This window comes from Glandiceps talaboti, chromosome 14, assembly GCF_964340395.1.
Source record: "Glandiceps talaboti chromosome 14, keGlaTala1.1, whole genome shotgun sequence".
NCBI classification, from domain to species: domain Eukaryota; kingdom Metazoa; phylum Hemichordata; class Enteropneusta; family Spengelidae; genus Glandiceps; species Glandiceps talaboti.
This window is the reverse complement of record NC_135562.1, coordinates 5,511,029-5,525,307: the sequence shown is the minus strand read 5'-3', so window position 1 is coordinate 5,525,307 and position 14,279 is coordinate 5,511,029. Positions and strand designations below refer to the sequence as shown.

Sequence of the window (14,279 nt, the reverse complement as noted above, 5' to 3'; positions counted from 1 at the left end):
AATTGCATTCATACCCATACATACATGTCTATTACACAAAAGGGAGGCATTAGTCCAGAGAAATGGAATGTTGAGTACACAGAGAAGACAGAACAAGTACAATAGGCCCTTGGTTACCAAAACTTTTCATGGATGACAGGTAAATTTATTTGTTGAAAAAATTCAATATTTTCACAAAAACTAAACTGTACAATGACATATACTTTCTCCTTGTACAAAATGTCATTATTGAAGTCCAAAATTAAATGATAATTTGAAAAAAAATTCTGCAAATTTTCAAATTTTGGCCACATTTTGATAAATTTGTATAAAACGATCTACACTTTCTTAAAAATGACATCATTTATATTCAAAATGAAAATGTTCATTTGAAAAAATTTCTGAAAATTTCTAAAAATTTGCGAAAAACTTTGCTACACTTTTGGTGGGAAAAGTTTGGTAACGACAGGCTGAAGACAGACAGAACCCAACTTACTTCAGTGTATTGCTGCTCCAGCTGATGAAGGAATTAAGAGAGTGAGGATGTTAAAGAGCTGTGTGTGAGACTAGTACATGTATGTTAATGGATGGAAAAACCCGTGCACGGTCACTACAGGTGTAACCTATCTGTAGACGTGTAGGACTAACACTACAACACTATTTCCACTATCCTAACTGACATTTTGATTTTTTGCTTGTCCAACAAGTCTACTCTGACTCTTGACTTATATTGGTCTCAAATGGCATTCCACCATACATTGTGATTGGTCAAATACATAATTAGACATATTTAAATCCTGCAATCAGGTCACATGATGAATCCATAATTAGGACACAGATTACAACTCTACTCTGACTCTTCACTTACACTGGTATTAGGCCCTGCCCGACACACATAACATGTGCAAAACATTAACATAAATTAGAATAAAATAGAATGTTATTCTAATTTATGTTAATGTTCTGCACATGTTATATGTGTCGGGCAGGGCCTAATACCAGCCTAAGTGAAGAGTCAGAGTACACTTGTTGGACAAGCAAAAATTCAAAAAATCAAAATGTCAGTTAGGATAGCGGAAATAGTGTTGTAGCGTTAGTCCTACATGTCTACAGGTAGGTTACTACAGGTGTTAAAAATAAGAGATGATCTAGTGGGGGGAAAATACACCATAAAGTTGATCTAGTAGAGAGGGAAACACCATAACATTGATCTAGTAGGAAGACACCACAAATTTCCCGCCGAAAGAAGAAGGAGACAGATCTCATCATTCAGCAGACGACATTTATCATCTTTTATCCATTTCTACAAATGACTGAAAGATGGTCTTGGTTTGCTTGAAAAATTTTCAGTTGGTGACACAAGTCGAAACAGAATAGCTGAAGCAATCGTTGCTTGATGTAACATGTTGAGCTCTTGCACAAAGGGTAAAATTAAATTGACGATGCAATGCACTGAATTACTTGATATGTATTTGCATGAATATATCTCATTGCACAACAGCTGTATTTTTCACCTGTATACACTTTTCTATGGGGGGGGGGGGGGGGAGTAATTTTCTCTCTCGATATTTCAAAAGATGTAGAACCAAATGTGGATGTTAAAAAATTAAATTTGCAGTGAAAACAGTGAAGTGTGGTATTAAAACCTTAGTAGTGTATTCATACATTTTTAATTTAGAATCGTGGGATATGTTAGCAGGTGACTGGTATAATTTTTTTGATGATATTAAAATATAAATTTGATAATCTGCATTTTGGAAGTCCAGACACTTGAGCAGGACAAGACATACCATTGCGATTTGGTTGTGCTTCTCATTGACTTCAGACTTGTGGTTAGATTTCATTTGTTCCATCTCCATTTCCAGCATGGTTTTCTCTTTCTCAAGGTCAGCATACTGTCCTTCAGCAATTGACCTAGCCAGCTGTTCTGAGTCAGCTTTTGTTAGGGTTAGTTCTAACTGAGCCATCAGAGAGTCCCTACAAATATCAACCAATACAACAGTTATATACTCAAACTCCTAGGTTAGCATTATATGGTGGAAATGTGCTCTTAAGGATACTCCCTAGTCTGTGTTATCTCATGTACCTTTCTATTTACATGTTGTCGTTATAAAATCAATCAATCAATCAATCAATCAATCAATCAATCAATCAATCAATCAATCAATCAATCAATCATCAATCAATCAATCAATCAATGATCAATCAGTCAGCTTTAAATATTATTCAATCGATCAATCGATCAATCAATCAATCAATCAATCAATCAATCAATCAGTCAGTCAAATACATTAATCAATCTATCAATCAATCAATTGCTTTAATACATTACTCAATCCATCCATCCATCGATCAATCAGTCGATTCATCAACCAACCAACCAACTAACCAACCAACCAACCAACCAACCAATCAATCAATCAATCAATCAATTGGTTTTATACTTTAACCAATTAATTGACCAATCAATCAATTATGGTGCAATTCTAGCATTTAATTTGACTGACATATGACCAACCTAACAAAATCACATTCCAAGAGTTAGGCAAAGAGAGCAGACTAACTTTACGTCTTTACTGCCTTAAATTATGTACATTTTGATGTAGGTGTTAGATGCCATGGTTACCATGGTAAAATAACAATCTCTGAGTAAATGGAACAGAAATGTACCTTTGGTTCTGTAGTTTTGTAAGTTCATCTTGTAGATCAAGTAACTGTTTAGCTCTTTCATCCACCTCTTCCTTGAACTCACGTACTTGAGTTTTATACAATGTCTGCAACGATTGAGAAAACATAGAACTTTATACAAAGTCTTCACATATTGAGAATACATATACTCAATGGTTTTAGTGTCTGCAATCTGCTATATTGATATATTGAAAAAAAAACATATATTCAATAGTTTAATGCTACTCATCCTTCATGGCATATTTAATCCCACCCAGTCTAGTGCTCAAACCCCAACCACGGTGGTAAGTTGTCATGGGTGAATAAATCCACTGGTCCTGGGTCCGGGACTTGTGATTTTTTGGGGGGCAGACCACACAAATTTTACTTCGTCTGGTTCGTCGGACCAGTACTTTACTACTAATAACTATGTTAAAAAGTCATCTGAATATACAGATTTATAGGTAAGATTTAATGTTTCAAATTAGCGGGACCTTGGACCACTAATTCTTTCAGCAGGACCACTGGATTTTTTAAGGCACTGGTCCGGGGACCACCAGTTACACGAAATGATTTGTTCACCCCTGGTTGTACATGTGGAGTCATGATGGGTGAATGGTTAGCGTGACTGGCTTGGAATCTACAGGTTGCAGGTTCGAGCCCTGTCGCTGCTTGCTGTTTGTTTCTGAGTGGCTAAAGTCCTTGGGCAAGATTTGAACCACGACTGTGCTTCAGTCAACCCAGCTGTATAATTGGGGACCTGGTAGGATGTAGGTTGCAATGTGAAGGCTTTAATCCTATGCGCTTAAATGGCTGCAATGGATTGCATGCTCCCCGGGGAGTTGAGGAAGACTAAAGGGCCGTTGTGCCGTTCTGATCCGAGCCAGGGGTAATAAATTGTAAAGCGCTTTGAGCACGGTGTGGGAAAGCGCTATATAAGAACCGAACATTATTATTATTATGTACATGGTTCTTTCTCCCAAGGGGGTATTTTTATTTCCACGCAAGTAAATACTAGTTGGACAGAAGAGGATTAACCCATCAACCACCCACAACAACCAAAGCATTTAGCTGAAGTTGGAACTTTGCCATGTATAGACATCTGTTTTCATCCATATCACTGTATCAAAAACTCTACTGTATCACTTCTCTCTGTCTACATGTATATGCTAATCCCTTATGACAGTTACATTTCATTGAATACTGTACACTAACATGCCTGGTATTCCAATGACATACTTCAACTTACAGTGAACCATGATAGACAGAGTTCAGGGAAAGTTTACTATATAGTCATACTACTGCTATAAATAAACCTTAAAGTGTAAGATAACACTATCTGAGGGTTAAGAACACTTTAAACGTAAAGTCCCAGTCTGACTTACTTCTGCCTTCAGTATGCATGTATTGAATACTGTTAATCAACTTAAATATGATTTAGGATTATAAAATAGTATTTTGGTAACTTATTCGAAACTGAAATCTACTGCACTACTGCACCTTACATGAGTTCGGCCAATTTGGATATTTCCTGCAAGGGTTTATGGGAAAACCTGTTGTGATGACATCTCATTTACCTCACTCTCTTTGTTGTGACATTCTTTGTATTTTGAAGCAAAATTTCCTTTTCTTATACAATTTTTAAGTGTTAGACTGACATATTAAGACTTTGAATACTTCAAATTTTCTTTCTGATTAGATGATATACTTACACGACAAGTTCAAAGGTCAATAGCATGAAATAAATTAAGGTACAAACACTTCACACAACCCTGGATGTCAGATTATGGACCTTTAACGACTGATGAAAATGATGATGTGCAGACAGTGTGGGGTGAAAGGTCATGTCAGTTTGGATAGTTGCCAATGACAACATACAGCAGTCATACAAAACTTGTCACCACATACAGGTCACTAAGGTCACTCATTTGATACAATATATTAGCTAATTCTCTCTTCCCATTACAAACTTATGCTCTTTTAAATTGTTGACATTGCAAACTGGTTTTCAAGCATTAGTCTACTTCTTTCACAACACAATGTCTTTATGTCTGACTCATTGCTTCTGTCTGTATCTGATTGACCGATCCCCACTTTTTGGCCTGTTTCTTCTGTTTGGTTCACCCTCTCTATTTGACTGATCCCCTCTGGCCACCCCCTCCGTTTGGCTATCCCCTCTGTCTGAACATCCCCTCTGTCTGCTCCACATCATCTCTATTCAGGCCATCCCCTCTCTTTCGACCATTCCCTCTGTCTGCTACCCATCCTCTCTTCCATCCCCTCCGTTTGCGCCATCCTTTGTTTGTCATTTCCTCTGTTTGACCAACTAAATAAGGAAGGAGCAATGACTAGAAGACTTACTGAGAAGTACTGTTCAGCTTCTAGTTGGTCTTGTAATTCTTTCATCTGTAACTCATTGACAGCGATAGTACTGTAAAGAAAGCAAGCAAACAAACAAACAAAACACAGTCATTACACATTTCACAACAACATTTCCAGACACTCTGGGTACGAGTGGCCAGCTCTTGCAGGGGTGTGTGGTCAAACTGAAAATCAATATTCCATTTTAGAACATTATGGGTTTTTAGAAAAATGCATTTTAGACCAAAACACATTTGCAGTACTTCTCTATATTAAGGAAATAGGGATCACAAAATGAATTTTTTCACACTCCCATTTTCCCCTTCGGAAGCAACATTTCGGGGCAACTATGACAGGAATAAATATTATATTACAAGCAAGTACATGTAAATGGGAAATATATCTATTTGGTAACTTACTGTTTCCTCTTTTCTGATATCTCTTCCAATTGTTTGACGGCATCCCTTAAATCATTCTGTTCTTTCTTCCACTGTTTCTCAGCAATGCGGAATTTCTGAACTTCTTGAGAGATAGTTTTATAGTCGTTACTCATCAGGGATCTCTTCTGAGTTTCTTGTTCCATTTGTAGAGTCAACTGTTTGATCTGTGGGACAACAGAGCAAAGTATGTGTTAAGATGTGTTCTCATTCCAGATGAAAACATTTGAAAATTTTACAAATCATTACACTATCCAAACTTAACCAAATTTCAGAATTTAAACAGATTCAGAGTTTGGCCACTAGGAATGTTCAGAGGTAGCTTTTAGCCTGGAAGTGAGGGCCATGATCATTGTGTACTATACCCTCTTTTGAAAAAAACAATCATTTCCCAATTGTTTCACGGCAAAAGTTGGTTGAATTCTGCTATGTTTCAGATCTCATAATTTTATGGAAATCTCATAGTTGTTCCCTATGTACTGCTGTCATTCGTTCTTATGTGGTGTGTCTTCTTGTGACATTCAAACATCATTCATATGCAAATCAGATCATTTATATGCATGTAGGACATCTATATGCATGTACATCATATGCAAATCAGGTCAATTATATGCATGTACATAATATGCAAATCAGGTCATTTATATGCATATAGGACATCTATATGCATGAACATAATATGCAAATCAGGTCAATTATATGCATGTAGGTCATTTATATGCATGGACATGTCATATGCAAATCAGGTCATTTATATGTATGTAGGTAATTTATATGCATGTACATCATATGCAAATCAGGTCAATTATATGCACGTAGGTCATTTATATGCATGTACATCATATGCAAATCAGGTCAATTATATGCATATAGGTCATTTATATGCATGTACATCAGTCATGAGCAAATCAGGTCATTTATATGCATGGACATCAGTCATATGCAAATCAGGTCATTTATATGCATGTAGTTCATTACCTTCTCATCAGTTGTCTTTCGCTGCTCTTCTAGTCTCTGTATATGTTGTTCTGCCTGTCTCAACTCTACTTGTAGGATTGACCTCTGTCTTTCTGTCTCAGCCCAACTAGTCTCTGCCTTCTGTCTTCCATTTTTCTCCTCTGTTAATTTAGCTTTCAAATCTGTACAAAAGAAATACAAATGCAATATCAGAGTCAGCCCCTCATGATGCATGATGACGTGATGATTAATCTTATTCCAGTTTGTGATTTTTCTCCTGAAAACTAAAATCCTGAAAACTTGGCTGTTTTACAAAATATTGCTGACAAGAGTTCCATTTACAACCATTTCAAGTTTTCATGCACATTCATGTCTTCTGTAATTCTTGCGTCTAAATATAAGCAGTGTTCGGTTGTCAGTATTGCATTTTTGTTTTGTCTGAAGTCCCTAATGAGGCATACTTTAGGCCCAATCTGGTTTGATGTTTATGTCTACTAAATTACTTTAAATTATTACAGAATTATGGTTCCTTCTCACCTGCCACCAATTCTTGGTTATGTTCCTCTTTGTTTTTATCAAATCGTCGTCTTTCAGCACTGATTCCTGCTATCTGTGCTTTATGTTCCAGGATAGTCTGGTCAAACCTATGTTGAAGTGACTTCAGTTCAAAGTCAGTGTTTGCTTTCCCCTAAAGGTATACAATATAATGTATGAGTCACGGTTTGAAATTTACTTTTAAAGTAAGGACTACCTACTTAGTTTTTTTTTGTGGTCCACGACAAGATAGCCTAAAGATTTCAAACCTGTACTAAAGTGACTTCAGTTCAAAGTCAGTGTTTGCTTTCACCTACAAGTAACACAATTCAATGCATAAGACAGGGTTTACAATGTACTATTCCAATCTACATGTAGTAAGAAGTCCATGTGGTGTTTTGGTATTCCACAACAAGACATCAGTGGCCGATATCAACATTTTCGCTGATGTCTCATCAGCATAGCACTCCACCCCTGACAATGCTGACTAGACATCGGTGAAAATTTGGGATTACAATTTTTTTGACTCTGTGAGTAGAAATTTCATTATTAGACATTTAGTAACCTATTAAATATGCCTGCAATGTCACACTTCATTTTATTACCTGTAGCTTGTGACCAAAATTTTGATTCTCTTACCTTTTCTAGGACAACTATGTTCTCTTGAAGTTTCTGTACATCAGTCGATGCCTTAGCATCTTTCTGTTTCATCTTCATAAGTTCATCTTGCAGATTTTTATTGCGTCCTGAAAACACAATCAGACACGATTAAATAACCAAAGTCATTTCTCATTAGGTTCTCGTCTTGGGTGTACCACCAATTCTCATCTGTACATCCCTCTCATCAAGAAATACTTGTTTCTAAGCAACACACTGTAATAACAGAATAATCATGTCACATTGAAACTGGGTGCAAAACTAACAATTTTGACATTTACACCCCTCTGATCACATAATAGTTTGTACCAGAAAACACACTGGAATAGCACACTATGTATGTTAATAATAATAATAATAATAATAATTTATTGTTTAAAGACCACTACACAAACATGTCTCTGCGGTCTGAACATTACAAAATGAGAAAGACTAGTAAAAGAGCAATAACAACAAAAATCTAGCATAAGAACACAATGAATATTTAAAAAGCGTCTCTAAAAACAAAATCGGATGTTACACAGAAATTGGGTGCACAACTAACAAGTTCGAGTTGCACACCCCTCTCGTCACATTTTAGTTTGTCCCGACCCACTCATTTGTATAGCAGACTAATCTACTAAACTGAAATAGGGTGGACTCACCTTCCAGTTCACTGACAGTATCTTGAGTTGATTGTGTGGTGTTCTTCTCTACATCTAACGATGACTGTACTGTTATCAATTCTCTTTCTAATGATAACTTAGCTTCTATCACTTGTTTGTATTTCTCTTGAAGATCATTGTGTGCATGTTCTATCAAAGAGTTATTCTGCGAAAAAAATTACATCATTATTGTGAAGTACTATATTGGCAAGATCACTTTTGACATGCTAAGATGGAAACAAACTAAACTATTTTGAGGGGCAAGTTGACAAACATCTGTTCATAGATCGCACCCACAGTAAGATGGCCTACCTGTAGACGTGAAGGGCTAAACGCTGCTACACTATTTTGTTATAATAACTGATATTTTGATTTTTTTTTAATTTCACTCGTCCTATCCTTTACTCCGAGTCCTGTGTTAAGCTGGTCCTGGATGACATTCTACCATAGACCGTGATTAGTTGAATACATAATAACTGAATTGTTCATTTCTAGTTTGCACTAGATAATAATAATAGACTTACCTTCTGCAATTCATTATGCACTTTCTTCAACCTTGTGCTAGCATCAATTTCCATTTTTAATTTCTTATCTAGATCTGTCACCTGGCGATCTAAATGACTCATTTTTTCACTAATTTGATGAGAGCTTGTCATTCGTCTTTCTTCATCCTTTCTGTAGTTATCCAATTGTCTCATCATATCCTTTTTATCTAACTCAATACGTTGTTTTATCTCCGTCTCGTGTTCTAGTCTTCTTTTTGTCTAAAAATAAAAATTGACTGTTAGTACACATAGTGGTTTTGCTGACCTCATGATGCTACGTTATCAGAGCAAAACATTTTGAAACTCCTTGAGTTGGGTTTACTTGAGACCGTCTAATTTTCATTGTTGTATTTTGATCTTTATACAGCTGGTCAAAATATTAAATTCATCTGGGAAATAACTTTCTGCAAGGTATACTCTTACACTGATAGATGACAGTAACCTGTACTGGTTGATGATAGCACCCTCTTGTGACATTCATTGGAGTAGGTTTGGGCACTCTGCAGACAACTCCTCTTGAATGTTGCAGAACCCAGGTCTGAAAGTACCTCAAGAGATTACCAACACTTGTTCTAAAACAGAGACCACAATCTCCTGCCAAATCATTATCTTTGATTAAATGTATCAAAAGCCGATTCATAAGAAAGTAATTTTTTTAAACGTAATCTATACAAGAATAATACATAATGTCAGAAGAAATTCATCTTACCTCTTTGAGGTCAAACTGTAAACTCCTAATAAGTCGTTCTCTTTCCATGTGAGCATTTTCAAACTGCCTTCTTGCGTCAGCCTGTGTACAGGAAAAGAAATATATGATTAGTACATTTCATTTTAGTCTCAAAGTGTAAGTTTCATCTCATGTATCAAATGTATTGAGAGAATGAAAGGAAAATATTGATAGTGACTAACTTTTTTAAGAGTAGGGTAAATTATAATGTATGGCTTTGACATTGAAGTCATTCCACTTACAGGGCTCGCACTTCACTTTTGGGCTTGGTAGTCAATAATTATCCAAGTGAACTGTTTCTTCTACAATTTTTTATTGATTTCCATTGGTCGAACAGACTACCACCTTGTAAATTTGGTAGTCAAGATACAATGTTTAGTAGTCTATGTGTCCTGGACTACTGCTAATTTGGTAGTCTAGATACAGTGTTTAGTAGTCTATGTGTCCTGGACTACTGCTAATTTGGTGGTCTAGATACAATGTTTAGTAGTCTATGTGTCCTGGACTACTGCTAATTTGGTAGTCTAGATACAGTGTTTAGTAGTCTATGTGTCCTGGACTATTGCTAATTTGGTAGTCTAGATACAGTGTTTAGTAGTCTATGTGTCCTGGACTACTGCTAATTTGGTAGTGTAGATACAATGTTTAGTAGTCTATGTGTCCTGTACTACTGCTAATTTGGAAGTCTAGATACAATGTTTGGTAGTCTACATGTATATGCCCTTGGCTACTGCTTACTTCAAGTCCTGACTTGAGAGTACACAGTGCAACAGGAGTATAGATACAAAGGGAATTCATCCCCATGGTTTTACAACTATCATAAAAGCACCATTATAGTTCTTACCTCATCTTCAAACTCTCTAACTATCTTCTCTAGTCGTCTACTAGCTGTTTCATATCTTAACTCCATATCTTCTTTAGCTGTTCTCTCCATTTCAAGGTGAGCTTCTAACTCTTTCATTCTCCTTTCAAACTCCACCGGCACCTGAAAAAACAGAAATAGTTTACAATGAATGACAAAGTTGCAACTATACCATGAAATTACATACGATATATTACGTCTAAAATGTGTAAGAATCACAAGGTTTGAGTGGATCCTTCTATGCCACAAGTTGAGTTTATATGTCTTGGGGGGTAATTTTTTTTCCCGATATATTAAAAGGTGCACATAGTGTTCTACTTACTGATGTATACTTAACCATTACTTGCAACTAACTCTCAAACCTGGTATTAAGATATAAATTATAAATGATCTTACTCATATAAAAAATGTTATCAATTGACATACCTGTTGACTTCCTACATGGTTTGAGTGCATTCTTGGTGCCTAGAGAAAAAAAAATAGAAACAAAAGTTAAATAACCACAGGTGTACCATAATTTCAGTCACTAATTCTTAGCACTGAGTGGATAGTTATTGTACTCAATACAACTCAACCAAATACATTACATAGTTCTAGAGTTGACCCTGATGTCGTGGACAGTGCGGAGATACATGTATATTTATGGGATAAGGACAATCTTGGACTTCGGAAAAGGGACCTTATCATGGATGGATGCAGGATAATGCAGGATAGGGCAAGTCCGAACTTGGTAAATGAGACCTTATCATGGACAGATGCAGGATAAGGACAAGAATGGACTTTAGGAAAGGAGATCTTATCATGGATGGGTGCAGGATAGGGACAGTCTTGAATTTTGAATAACACACCATGTCAAAGGTTACTCAAGCCTTAATAGTCATAATAATGGAAATTGAGAAGAAAAAAAATACATTGTACACACTGAAACAAACAACACAAGAACAAACAAATATGAGTCTACAAGCATAGAAGTTTTACATGGAAACTTGGTCCACATCAAAGTCAAAGCTAACATACTAATAGATGTATATACAGTAAAAGAAATCAACCACTTACGAGAGACCATGAAGAAATCATCAAGGTTTATTATTTTGCCTATCTCTACAATATCTACGTAACTTTACCAAACTTGGTCAACAGACCTCAAAGTTTCTTGTGATCTGTACACCCGTTTATTTTTCACCTACATGTTTGTATATAAATCTACAGCTTGTTGTAAATTTCTGCAATTATGATAAAAAGCTCTTCTCGTCCAACAAATTGTGTTTTTTTTTGCCTACTTTTACAAATTATGATAGTAGTATGCAATTGAGGTGTATTTTATTATTGCTTGTCCCTTTTTGGAGACATAATTTTAACCACAGCATATTTGCAAATGGGGGCATCTGAGTTGATATTTGATGTATATATTAAGTTTTGATTAGCTTGTGAACGTTATATTTTACCCAAATCACATGTACGGCTCAGTGATTTTATAAGAAATGCGACTGCAGAAACTGAGATTTCAGCTAATTAAGATATACACACACTAAAAGTATTGATGCGATAAGTTATTGAATGGATATTAATTTTATTGTATTCACAATAGGGTGGCATTTCTGATAATTTCCATGATTTCACAGTGTACAGTTTGGGGAACTTCCAATGTTTACATTATCCCGACTACAGGGAGTATTACTTTGGTAATTGCGCTTTCACTTTTCTAAGATAGACTCAAACTAAAACAATATGTTGATACAACAGTGAGAAGCTACTGAACGGATGTTGGATTAATAATAGTCTGAGTAGGGAGGCCTCATAGAGTTTTATTGTCAGAGTTCCATGATCTTGAAGTGTACTGTGTTGGGACTTCCAATGTATACACTATCTTGATCACAGGATGATTAGAATCACACAACAGAGGAACTGCTATCCTCCACTTGTGTAATCTACCACATTGAACAACAATATATTTAGTTTGTGTTCATCTTAATAAACCAAAGGCTAGATTACCAGTCATATATTGGTACAACAAAGACATCGCTATCATCCCCTTGTGTAATTTACCACATGCCCCTGACCAAGACCACATGCAATAACAATATTTGTGTATCTTAGTAAGCCGAAAGCTTGGTTTCCACAGTAACACAATGTACAGTTTCTGTTGTATACTATGACATACGTTATTTAGTCTAGCTGATGGCTGTTTTTATAAATCATCATCACTTCAAGTTCATTGCTTATAAATATAAAATATTAATCAGGAATATTTCAAATTTATTAATATCAATTTTGCATTTTGGTAACTTATAGGTATATTTATAAGTTTATTAAGATTGATAACTGTATAAAGAATTTTACAGAGAAAAAAATGACAGTTTAAATTTAGGAAGAAAAATAAAAAAGTATTTCTGACACACACAAAATGAAAATTGGGTGATTTTCAACCATGCTTGATATTTCGTGGGTCAAGATGCATTTTATGTCATTACTTTTAGATGATATGGATAATTGAAAATTAAAATATCACACCATGATCTAAGTCACTTACATCAGGGATATCAAACTATAAAACATAAACAAAACATAAAAGACACATAGAAAGAAAACAAGAATTTTTATGTGTTAGTGGTAAGACATAGGAAAGGACAAGACATACATTTATACATGGAGAAAAAGATACACATAGGGACGATTTTCACAAACTACTTTATCATGTGAAATTACAATAATCATAAAATGATATACACATTTAGGTATGATTCCAGAAATCAAGTTAACAGACTTAGATGTTGTATGGCTATCACCTTGTTATCCAAATAGTGTGAACACTGAATGAGGTTGGTGTGGCTAATTTTGGTTGAAATCAAGCTACTGACAAATTAAAGTGGGCACATGGATGAGAATTTGGTATTTATTTTGGATTTTTATTTGATAAAACAGCTTCACTATGTTTTTCTACTTGAAAAAATAATGCAAAAGAACATATACCAAGTCCATGTTCAGAACTCAATACATTGCAAAAAGATGCACAAAGTGTAAAAAGTTTGTTATTGTACGTACAATAACAAACATTTTACACATTGTTTTAATGTTTTGCTGTTTATTGAGTTATGAACATAGACTTGGTATATGTTTTTTCACATTATTTTTTCAAGTAGAGAAACATGGTAAAGCTGTTTTATCAAATAAAAATCCAAAATAAATACCAAAGTCTCATCCATGTGGCCACTTTAAGATAGACACAAACTAAAATCATTGTTGTTGCATGCATTAGATTACACAAATTGGTGATAGCAGTGCCTTGGTTATGTAGATACAACCACCCTGTAATCAAGATAGTGTATGAACACTGAATGAGGTTGACAGTAGCAACACTTGAGAAAAAACTCGCTATCAGAAACACTACCCTACTGTGAGTATAATGACATCAAAGTTTGTTGATAGCTTATATCAAAATGTTGCAACAGTAGTTTTAGTTTATGTGTATCTCAGTTTGCCGATAGCCTGATTTCCTCAGTAGTAATATTTTAGCCATTAAAATAATCAAAGCTTGAGTTAGGTCACAGCAGACTGAGATTTGCTCATCTTCAAATTACATAAATTTTATTAAACTAATTTCTATTGACCTTCTTACTTTTTAGAACAGACTGTCAGACAAATATAAGTGAATTTGACAAATTAAACAAAATTAAAATTTGAATTCATTAACAAATCATTGACTCACCTTTTCTGATATTTTATTGTTTTCCTCTAGTAACCTGTAATATGCAATAACAGAATAGTATTATTAAAAAATGTCATTTCAGCCTATAACACCACTGACTCTGAGTCAGTCTGCATATTGTGTTTGTCTATTTCTGAAATTTTACACATTTATCAATTTTTTGCCAATATCTAGTGAAAAATCTAGGTTTCAGTATTTTTATA

At 35.1% G+C, this 14,279-nt stretch overlaps 2 protein-coding genes across 4 annotated transcripts in view; both read right to left on the bottom strand.

Annotated features, from left to right (window-relative positions):
* The window catches only part of LOC144445556 (small ribosomal subunit protein eS21-like), a 372,415-nt gene that overhangs the window by 65,113 nt on the left and 293,023 nt on the right, over window positions 1-14,279 (bottom strand). The window lies entirely within an intron of this gene.
* LOC144446058 (rho-associated protein kinase 2-like) overlaps window positions 1-14,279 on the bottom strand; it is a 71,911-nt gene that overhangs the window by 14,661 nt on the left and 42,971 nt on the right. For 2 of the 3 annotated variants that reach the window (XM_078135749.1, XM_078135750.1), the window contains exons 12-25: window positions 14,077-14,110; window positions 10,797-10,835; window positions 10,353-10,493; window positions 9,491-9,571; window positions 8,761-9,000; window positions 8,237-8,402; window positions 7,575-7,681; window positions 6,939-7,089; window positions 6,423-6,583; window positions 5,427-5,611; window positions 5,008-5,077; window positions 2,650-2,753; window positions 1,770-1,956; window positions 476-496 (exon numbers count right to left, since the gene is read on the bottom strand). In XM_078135749.1, the coding sequence (XP_077991875.1) occupies window positions 476-496; window positions 1,770-1,956; window positions 2,650-2,753; window positions 5,008-5,077; window positions 5,427-5,611; window positions 6,423-6,583; window positions 6,939-7,089; window positions 7,575-7,681; window positions 8,237-8,402; window positions 8,761-9,000; window positions 9,491-9,571; window positions 10,353-10,493; window positions 10,797-10,835; window positions 14,077-14,110 (1,687 nt within the window). The remainder of the gene's footprint in view (window positions 1-475; window positions 497-1,769; window positions 1,957-2,649; window positions 2,754-5,007; window positions 5,078-5,426; window positions 5,612-6,422; window positions 6,584-6,938; window positions 7,090-7,574; window positions 7,682-8,236; window positions 8,403-8,760; window positions 9,001-9,490; window positions 9,572-10,352; window positions 10,494-10,796; window positions 10,836-14,076; window positions 14,111-14,279) is intronic. The other variant, XM_078135751.1, reaches the window with a different exon arrangement.